The sequence below is a fragment of the Scatophagus argus genome, chromosome 15 (genome assembly GCF_020382885.2).
Source record: "Scatophagus argus isolate fScaArg1 chromosome 15, fScaArg1.pri, whole genome shotgun sequence".
NCBI lineage: Eukaryota > Metazoa > Chordata > Actinopteri > Scatophagidae > Scatophagus > Scatophagus argus.
The window spans coordinates 2,253,185-2,262,097 of NC_058507.1; the positions used below are offsets into that span (position 1 = coordinate 2,253,185).

General features: G+C 42.6%; 2 protein-coding genes across 5 annotated transcripts; one reads left to right on the forward strand and one right to left on the reverse strand.

Moving 5' to 3' along the window:
- The first annotated feature begins 89 nt into the window (after positions 1–89).
- On the forward strand, positions 90–4,432 carry vps29 (VPS29 retromer complex component). Of its 2 annotated transcripts, XM_046412402.1 has the most exons (5): positions 90–231; positions 1,274–1,285; positions 2,688–2,879; positions 3,385–3,620; positions 3,924–4,432. In XM_046412402.1, the coding sequence occupies exons 1-5, from the start codon at positions 229–231 to the stop codon at positions 4,039–4,041; spliced, it is 561 nt and encodes a 186-aa protein (XP_046268358.1). In that variant the 5' UTR covers positions 90–228; the 3' UTR covers positions 4,042–4,432. The 2 variants fall into 2 exon arrangements, with proteins under 2 accessions (XP_046268358.1, XP_046268359.1); XM_046412403.1 differs by lacking the exon at positions 1,274–1,285 and having other exon boundaries at positions 93–231.
- On the reverse strand, positions 4,320–8,525 carry LOC124071658 (protein FAM216A-like). Of its 3 annotated transcripts, XM_046412400.1 has the most exons (8): positions 8,155–8,524; positions 8,025–8,053; positions 7,210–7,364; positions 6,930–7,056; positions 6,689–6,824; positions 6,371–6,456; positions 6,172–6,245; positions 4,320–5,063 (listed from the first exon to the last, which is right to left on the reverse strand). In XM_046412400.1, the coding sequence occupies exons 1-8, from the start codon at positions 8,223–8,225 to the stop codon at positions 5,031–5,033; spliced, it is 711 nt and encodes a 236-aa protein (XP_046268356.1). In that variant the 5' UTR covers positions 8,226–8,524; the 3' UTR covers positions 4,320–5,030. The 3 variants fall into 3 exon arrangements, with proteins under 3 accessions (XP_046268356.1, XP_046268355.1, XP_046268354.1); XM_046412399.1 differs by having other exon boundaries at positions 4,320–6,245; positions 6,689–6,821; positions 8,155–8,525; XM_046412398.1 differs by having other exon boundaries at positions 4,320–6,245; positions 8,155–8,523.
- Positions 8,526–8,913: the final 388 nt, after the last annotated feature.

The following is an 8,913-nucleotide window of genomic DNA, read 5'->3' on the forward strand; positions in this document are numbered from 1 at the left end:
ACATAATAAAAATATGTAATATGTCTTTCAGAACAGATTGAAATTGTTTATGGAATTTTTCCCAAATGACTGTAGACATGATAAGTTTCGATTGTTTTATTTTGAAAGGATAAAGGAAGCATTATACTCAGCTTGAATACTATACTCTCTTCTCACTGGCTGGCGGTTTGACGCTGTACGTGCGTAGGCGCTTCCTCAACTTGACTAGCAGAAACAGCAAAATAGAAGATGGTGAGTATGAAATGGCGAAAAAGCCACAGTTTCTCATATTTACAGGCGGCGTTTCGATCACTTTGTTTGCATGATGTTGTCTTAGATCACTTGTCGATGTAAGGAGTGCGACATCATGGTTTCGGCGCGTAAACACAGTGTCAATTTCGGGGTATTAAGTGAAGCTTCATTCCGAGATGGAGCAACGATCACATGACATCTGAACAGTTTAGTGCCTTAAAATTCAACACAACAAGCCATAAGCACTCCCTAAAGTCACTCTTTCATTTGCGCGCTTGTCTTTCGGTTTGTCATATTTGTTCATCAACCATTTTTGTTGTCTGTTTAATTGATGTCACGACATTTTGTACTTTTTCGGTTAGCTAGCTGAGCTAACAGGCTAACAGCTACTTTACCTTACGAGTCACTTTGCATGTGCAGCAACAATAATGTTAATCACATAGTAGTTAACCCCAACTGTAACTTTAAATGAGTTTTGAGGTAAATTGCCGAGTTAGACATAACTACATTAGGGCCACAAGTACACTTCATTCATGAACTTATTCATTCATTCACTCTCTCCGTCTTTACTTTTCCTTTCTGGATTTTCCTTCGGTTGCACAGTATTTTGGACCAGGGTATTCGTAGAAAATAGCAAGTTTAGGTACAGTTTAAATCTGTATAATTGGATCCATATAAATCCAGTCAGTACTTTGATTTGCATTGATTTGCTCCACCACATGATTTTGCAGACTCAGGCTAAAACTACATTTGCTTTATTATTATCACCACTAACCATCAAATTAACAATCGATTCAACCACAATGTTGTTTAACTTTTCTTTTTTTATTTTATTTTTTTTGATGATTAATATCTGTCTACTTAATCCATTCACTTTTTAATTTCTAATTTCAGTTTTCCCTTCTTGTCCCAACTCTTTCTTTACTTTGTTTTTGTCTTTGATCGATGCCTCGTGTCGTTCTCTCCATGCACATTCTGCCTTTCTCCCTGTCTCACCCACTCTCGTCCTCCCACCCCTCCTTGCCTGTCTCCAATCAACCAGGCTGGTCACCGGGTAAGTGCCCTCGCTCTGTGTTGGGTCCCTGTTTTCTGCTCGCTCTTCTGCCTGGCACACTAACATGGGATTGGGATTGCACAGCTGTGGAGGTCTGCTGCGTTTCAGAGCAACGAGCTGCCGCTGCTAATTCAGGAAGTGCATCTGGCGCCTGACAGGCTGTGGTGTTTTAACTCTCTGCTCTCGGCTGTTGTCCTAAAAAGAAATTACTCATTACTTTTCCATCCAAAGTAGTCTAGAAATAAGTAGGAAATCTAAAGCTCCTGTATTAGGTTTCGAGAACCAGTATGGATAACTACAATGACTCAGCCAGACTTCAAGGTCATGTTCCTGAAAATATTTTTCAATTTAAAGTGATATTTTTTTGGGGAATCCTTACAAGAAACGCATCCGTTTCAAAACTGGAACACGGGAAGGGGCTTTCCACCCAATGAGCTGTCCTGATTTGGCACATTTTTAGAAATTCTTTGGTCAGGAAATCCAGTCCAAACCAGGTTTACTGTTGAGTATTTGATGAACATTTGAACAGTTACTGTAAGTTTAGGCTGAAAAATTTCCCAATGTTTTGTCAGTACATGAGTGTGAAGTGACAAAAATATAACCTCACACACTGAACTCAGAAGTCACACTTTGTGGTTTGTCTGAAATTCACCAGGTGTATGCACTGCTTCATCAGCCAAGAGGAAATATGGTTTAGGACAGAACCTTAAAATGTTGGTTTGTTTCTCACCAAAGCAGTAACACACAACCACAATTAACATTTGCAGCATCTTTCTGCTGGCCAGTGGAGTTATAAGGTTATTCATGGGTGTCATGTTCAGTGTGAACCTTCATATTTGTTGGTGTTTGGTTTTCGTTGACTTATAGTGTTGTGTGAAAACATAATAATCTTGCTCTTTTGTCCTACATCTGTTATTGAGTGTCTGAAATTCAGCTGTGCTGAATCAATCTATATTTTCCAGCATTAACTGTTTAGATTTAGTTTAGATTATGTCAAAAGTAACATTCATTCAGTTTGAGTTCAGACACTTAATATTCTCGGCTTGTTACTCACAACCTTATCTACTGCTTATTTACAAGTTTGAGCTTTATGTATGAAGTCTCTTTATCCATTTTACTGTATTAATCTGGTGTAGGCTGTTGTTTTGGTGTGGTAAAATAAAGCCTGACAGTATTTTTCTAGTGTTAAAAAAAGTTACAAGATGACTTACTAATAGCTAAGTGAAGAGTACATCAGTTCTGGTGGAGTCTGTGTGAAACCTGACCTGCGGCGTCCCTCAGGGCTCTGTCCTCGGCACACCTCATTTTTCAGTGTTCAGAGGCTACAGCCTGAATCTCCCGAGGCTTCATCAAGGGTTGACTTACTTGTCTGTCTGTCTGTGTGTGTGTGCGATGCTGTCAGTTGGTCCTGGTGTTAGGTGACCTGCACATCCCCCACCGGTGCAACACCCTGCCAGCCAAATTCAAGAAGCTTTTGGTCCCGGGGAAGATCCAGCACATTCTCTGCACGGGCAACCTGTGCACCAAGGAGAGCTATGACTACCTGAAGACTCTCGCAGGAGACGTCCACATAGTCCGAGGAGACTTCGACGAGGTCTGTGTGTGTCTTATTGTGACAATAAGAATGAGCCCTGGGTGAGGGATTCATTAATTCGGTGACATTAACTGGGCTCTCAGTGTGGGTGCAGAATCACTGGGGGCAGCGCATGCTCTTCAGAGTCCAGTTTTCATTGTACAGAATTAGAATCAGAGCTTCGCAACTAAGGCTGCAAACGGGGAAAAAGACAACTTATCTGTCTCAATATTTAGTTGCAAGAGAGAAGTAAATGGATCTCATGCCACAAGTTCAGCGTGATGAAATTCTAATTGGCCCCCTATTGCAAATTGAGTTTTACCTGCCTGGTTCACAATGTTTAGAAACAGCCACAGTGAAGAGTGGGCGTCCTTTAATCCAGGGATGTGGCAGCAGATTTCACTGTTTGTTGTGCCTGGTTAAACTCGTGCACATCGCTGAGAACACGTGTATTAATATAAGAAAGGCACTTGCAAATGAAAACAACTGTGCATAAATCTCCATGTGCTGTTTCTCACGTGTTCAGAACCTGAACTACCCGGAGCAGAAGGTGGTCACAGTGGGCCAGTTCAAGATCGGTCTGATCCACGGCCACCAGGTGATCCCCTGGGGCGACATGGCCAGTCTGGCGCTGCTCCAGAGGCAGCTGGACGTCGACATCCTCATCTCAGGGCACACGCACAAGTTCGAGGCCTTTGAGAACGAAAACAAGTTCTACATCAACCCCGGTTCGGCCACTGGAGCCTACAGCGCACTGGAAAGGTAGAGGAGTCCTTCACACTTCAGTATAAGCTTTGAAATTTGCTGTTTCTGAGGTTCCGGTTGCCCGTAGCTTTCAAAAGTTTACATTTAGTGCATTCTGCAGCAAAATTAATAGATTTTAGATAAAATAATAGATATTGCTGTGGATTAATTCTACCCTGAGAAGGTTACAGCAGCTGACGATCGTCTGCTCTGTGACATACAGTGCAACAGGTGTAACCATAGAAACCAGACTGACGATAATTACCAGCAGCAGTCAGGAAACGTCTCGACCTAAAACACATCTGTGTCCTCTCCTCACAGCAACATCATCCCCTCCTTTGTATTAATGGACATCCAGGCGTCCACCGTGGTGACGTATGTTTATCAGCTGATCGGCGACGACGTCAAGGTGGAGAGAATCGAGTACAAGAAATCTTAAAGGATGGCAGGAGGAGGAGCAGGAGGAGAGGAGTTGGGTTAACGTTGCTCAGCGTGTCGTTTCATTCCTGTCCACCAGGGGGCAGCAGCTGCCCTGCAGTCACCACAATGTTAATGCTGTAACAAGCTGTTCAGTAAGTTAACTCTAAAGACCTGTGTATTATATTGTTTATATTGTCATCAGCATTTGCTTGTATCCAAGCTGTCATTTGGTAACTGTAGAGAATGCAATAATGTCACATGTATTTGTTATCAAAAGAAATATTTGGTGCCATTTCCTCTTTTTTTGTTTTTTTTTTTGCCCTCTTCATGTAACCAAGAGACCTGTAGCTTCTTGTAGTCTGCCTTTTTCAGTTATTTCTTCCCCACAATAAAGATCTACTTTCACTCTATCCATTGTTTTGTCTTTATTGATAATAATAATAATAATAAATATTGTGGTGTACATTAACACACTGAAGGGGTTTAAGAAACAGAAATATTTAGTGCTTACATCAAATAAATTAGCGATGCCTTTTATTCTTGATACATTTCTCCCAGAACTTGCAGCGGACGTGTGGAGAACGTGAGATTTACTACTTAAAAAGTGAATTTTGTGTCAGAAATACTCTGCAAAACAGAAAACCTTGCATTATTAATTCTAATTATCAAGTGCCGTACTTCAGTACAGTTCTGAGCTACTGCTTTTACTTGAGTATCTCCTCTTTCTAGCTGATGTAAAACTATATCGTACCAAATATATAGCATGTAGTACCAGTTAGTCCCAAGTAGTTAAATGAATCTAAAATTTAATTATTATTATTTTGAGGAAAAAAGCAGCCCAAACGGTGACTGCAGCTGCTGGCTTTTGTCTGACCTGAAGCTGAACTCATCGCTCGGTTTTCACTGACACAAACAAATCATTTCCCGGAAATGAAGTTTTCAAGAAGTTCCCCCTGGCCGCCACTGGAGGGCGCAGGTTTCACACCGCAAACTGAGCCGCTTTCTGTTTCACAGCTGACCAAAAAGGTTTGAACTTCCTGTCTGGAGCCATGAAAGTGGACGGAAAAGGAGAAGAAGAAAAGTCCCACTAGTAGTCATTCTGCGGCCACACAAAATATTACTGCAGCACAAACGTCACAAATCGTTCCTGTAATACTATCCAATTTCCACAAACAAGCGCTGCAGTTCGGAAGGATGTTATTTACCCATAACTTTTCACCACACGACTCTTTGTTGTAGAACAACAGGGTTATTACCATAAACAAAAAAAATCCATATTCAAATCTGATTGGTGTAACAGTGAGGTAATGTTTATGATCCACTGAAGCCAGACGCATGACTGACTTCACCTCAAAGTGTAACACTGTCATCTCAAAGAAAAAGATCTGCAAAGCAATTCCTACTCCTGTAACCCAACTGACTCATAACAGTATGCAGCTTTGGTCTGTTACACCCCTTTTGCCCACTCTAAAAACTGGTGACATTAATTTATTGGATAAAAAATGTAACAACAAAATGATAAGTCTGCATTTTAAACAAATAATTTTTGGTGACTTTAACTCATGTTCTGTTCAGAATAACACAGAGGTGTCCCTAAAGAGACAGGCGCTTTCTTTTTATATAACTTCCCCTGTTGCTCCTGAAGTTAAGGAAACCCATTTTAAAACAGTATCAGCAATTTACTCTGATAGTGACTTCCTGCATAGAAGATTTAAGTTTGCTGTTCAGAGGCCGAAACTATTAAAAATCTATTTTTTGAATGTTGGTTATCTTTGAAAATGGATAATACACCCCCTTTTTCCTATAATGATATTATTTATATGAACAACTTGGATGCAAACATTTCCGATACTACCAGTCTTGTTATTATGATGGGTAAATATCATATTCATTCTTGCAATTCATTCTTTCTGTCTCTTTTTGTTTTGTTTTTTTCTTATCTGTTCTTCAATATGACTTCTCTTTTGTTTAATGGTTATATTCGGTTGCTGATCTCCGTCCTTGATTGGTTGATTCCTGTGTTCATTTTTTTCAATTGTCCCTATCTTGTGTTGTAAATACAATTAATTAATTAAAAAGAAAAAAGAAAGAAACGTCACAAATCTAAAAAAGCGTCCTCATCCCAATCTCCGACGGACAGTGAACGCACACATTCTGTCAGCGAGTCGTCCGGCCCTTCCTCCTCCTCCTCCTCCTCCTCCTCCAGCAGTTTTATCCTGCTTCCTGGTAAAGAAACCAGACTTATCAATGCACTGATTGATTAGATGAGGCCTACCACATCCGGTAGAATCCCTGAAAGGACCACACAGCTGAAGGCGGCTGTCGTCCCACACGTTTCGCTGACTTACGTCTCGCACGTTTCCTCCTCGCTGACGCTGACGTTGTTGCACGTGTCTTCGTCTTTCTTTGTGTTGACGCTGATTGGTTGGCAGGCCTGCAGTGTTAATGAGGCGCCGGAGTATAACACGTGTTTAAAGTCAAAAGAAAACTTGCACACAAACAAAGTTATAATATTTTCTCCTGCTTCTTATGATATGACAGTAAATTTCAGTCCTCCATTTTGTCTCTTTCCAAACTTATGACCAATCGCGTTGGAAATATCATCCTGTAATGTCCTTTGAATCGTGTTATTGTACACCAATACCTGTGTGTGCTGCTTGGCTCACCTGTTTGGGATTTTTGGCAGAAATGATTTCCCAGGATTCCTTGCAGCAGTGTTTATCTTCTCCCTGACCTCTGATTGGTGTTTGTGGCCCGCGTCAGTCCCAGGTGAGGCACCAGAAGTCCCAGCCAGGTCTCCTGCTTCAGGGTCGTAGCCCACAAACAGAGCAACGATCAAATCAGTGGTGAGGCAGAGTCTCGCTGACCCGCATCAGGGTTTTAGACCCGCCTTTTTTCCCCTCTCACCTGCTCGTGTGCACCTGTGCAGGACGTTCATGTAGTGCTGCGTGATGAGGCTGCGGACGAGTGCGCTGCTGTGGGAGACTGCAATGGTGCGCAGAAACTCCTTCTGGGCCGGCGTGAGCGCTGCGTGCTGAGGGGCGGACACGGGTTCAGGTTTCACTAGTCTGAACCAGATGAATCGCTTTGGCCTCGAGCTCTCGGCTCCCTTACAGGCACCCGTACGGTCTCAGTCACTGCAGCACAGCGTGATGTGAACACAGACCACAACAACCAGCGGGTTTACCTTCAGAAACGGGGCTGCCGTCACGCTTTGGGGGATCCGCACGGTCGTCACGTGTTGCAGCTGCGGTTCACATCTCGTGGCTGGTGGCCTGGCGATGTTCAAACCGTTGCTGAAGTTAATGCTGGCGTGTCTGTGACGTGACTCCTTGACGACGGCTGCCAAACGAGATACCACAGTTTGAGACCACTTCAAGTACCCAACCCGCCAACTAATCAAAGGCCAGACCAAGAGACAGTCTGACAAGCACTTTGTTTCTCTGAGACCTTCAAGTGTGACGAAGTGTTCACATCCTTCTGTTCTTATGCCTGAGAGGAAACATTAGAAAACTGATAAAAGAGCTCAATATGTCGGAAAGCGATTTTACACTCGGCTGAGGTGCAGCGTGAAACATGACACGAACTTCCTGTTTGCCTTCTAAAGGCTCGTATGTGGGTCAGCGTCAGACCAAACGGTGCCGCACAGGTGAGCTTTCTTCCTGTAACGTATCATGCGTGAGCCGGGTCAGGTTCAGGGCTCGGCTTTCCTCTCCTTTCCGCTGCTGTCCTCACACTGCTTTGTCCCTGGTAGAAAACCTGACTCTCGACTCTCAAAGCAGACAGGATACAAGACGTGTTTGGTTTATTTAACAGGGAGGTAGTGCACGCACGTCTCAAATCTGAGCCAAGGAAAGACTACCCAGTGGACAGAATATGACAGATTCAATATGTGGATCACAATCTGACACGGGACAGTCATAATTTCCTCTTATTTCTGCTCGTATTGTTCCTCTTCTTTAGTTTTAATGCAAAGTGACTTTTTGTAGGATTTAAACGTACCCATGTTCGTCCCGTTGGTCCCGGCACCCCTGCAGCAGACAGACAACATCTCATCTCAGTGACATTAACACAAACTCACAAGTCAAAGTATTTAATTAGGACAGAAGATTTGCTGTTACTATCACGTCACCTGGGAAAAGCCTCGTCCTGATGGAGCCTGTGGACCACCTGACTTTCTGCAAATGTCACTTGTTTCTTCATGTTGGTTCAGCAGCAGCAGCAGCCAGTTTAACTCCTGTTTCAGACACACTGAGGTCCGTCCGTGCTCAGTCCACTTCAGTCCACAGACCTGAAGTAAAGAGGTTGGCTGATCTTACTGAGGACCTGAAGGACAAGTGGGCGCGTCCTGTCCCGTCCCACAAAGCTGCAGCCAATTTGGTGAAACCAAAGAGGGAAAACAACAAACTCAGTGAGAGTCTGAAAGCTCTTCTTACCCTTCAGTGTTTGAGCTGATGTGTGGTGTTTAAAGTCTTCAGTCTCTGAAACATACAAGTATAAAAATAAATGGAAAAATTAAATGTTTCCTTGCACAAGAAACACTTCATTCTGTAAACTGTTTTTTTATTTGATTTGATGTTATTCAAATTAATTTATTTTTATGTTGTTTTTGTGCTCATTAAACTCAGCTGAATCAGACATTTGTCTGATTTTGTATAACCAAGAAATTGTGAAACACTGAGATATGAACATGACTGAAAACAACTGATGAGAAATTGCAAAAGAGCACAAAGTTTACCAGTTTGTGCAGTGAAACAACAACGCTGTATAGACAAAAGTATGCAGACACACCTCTCTATGGGCCTGTTTGTCAGGGTTTGGGCTCGGCCCCTGACTTCCAGTGAAGGGAAATCTTAATGCTTCAGCACACCAAGACATTTTGGACAATGCT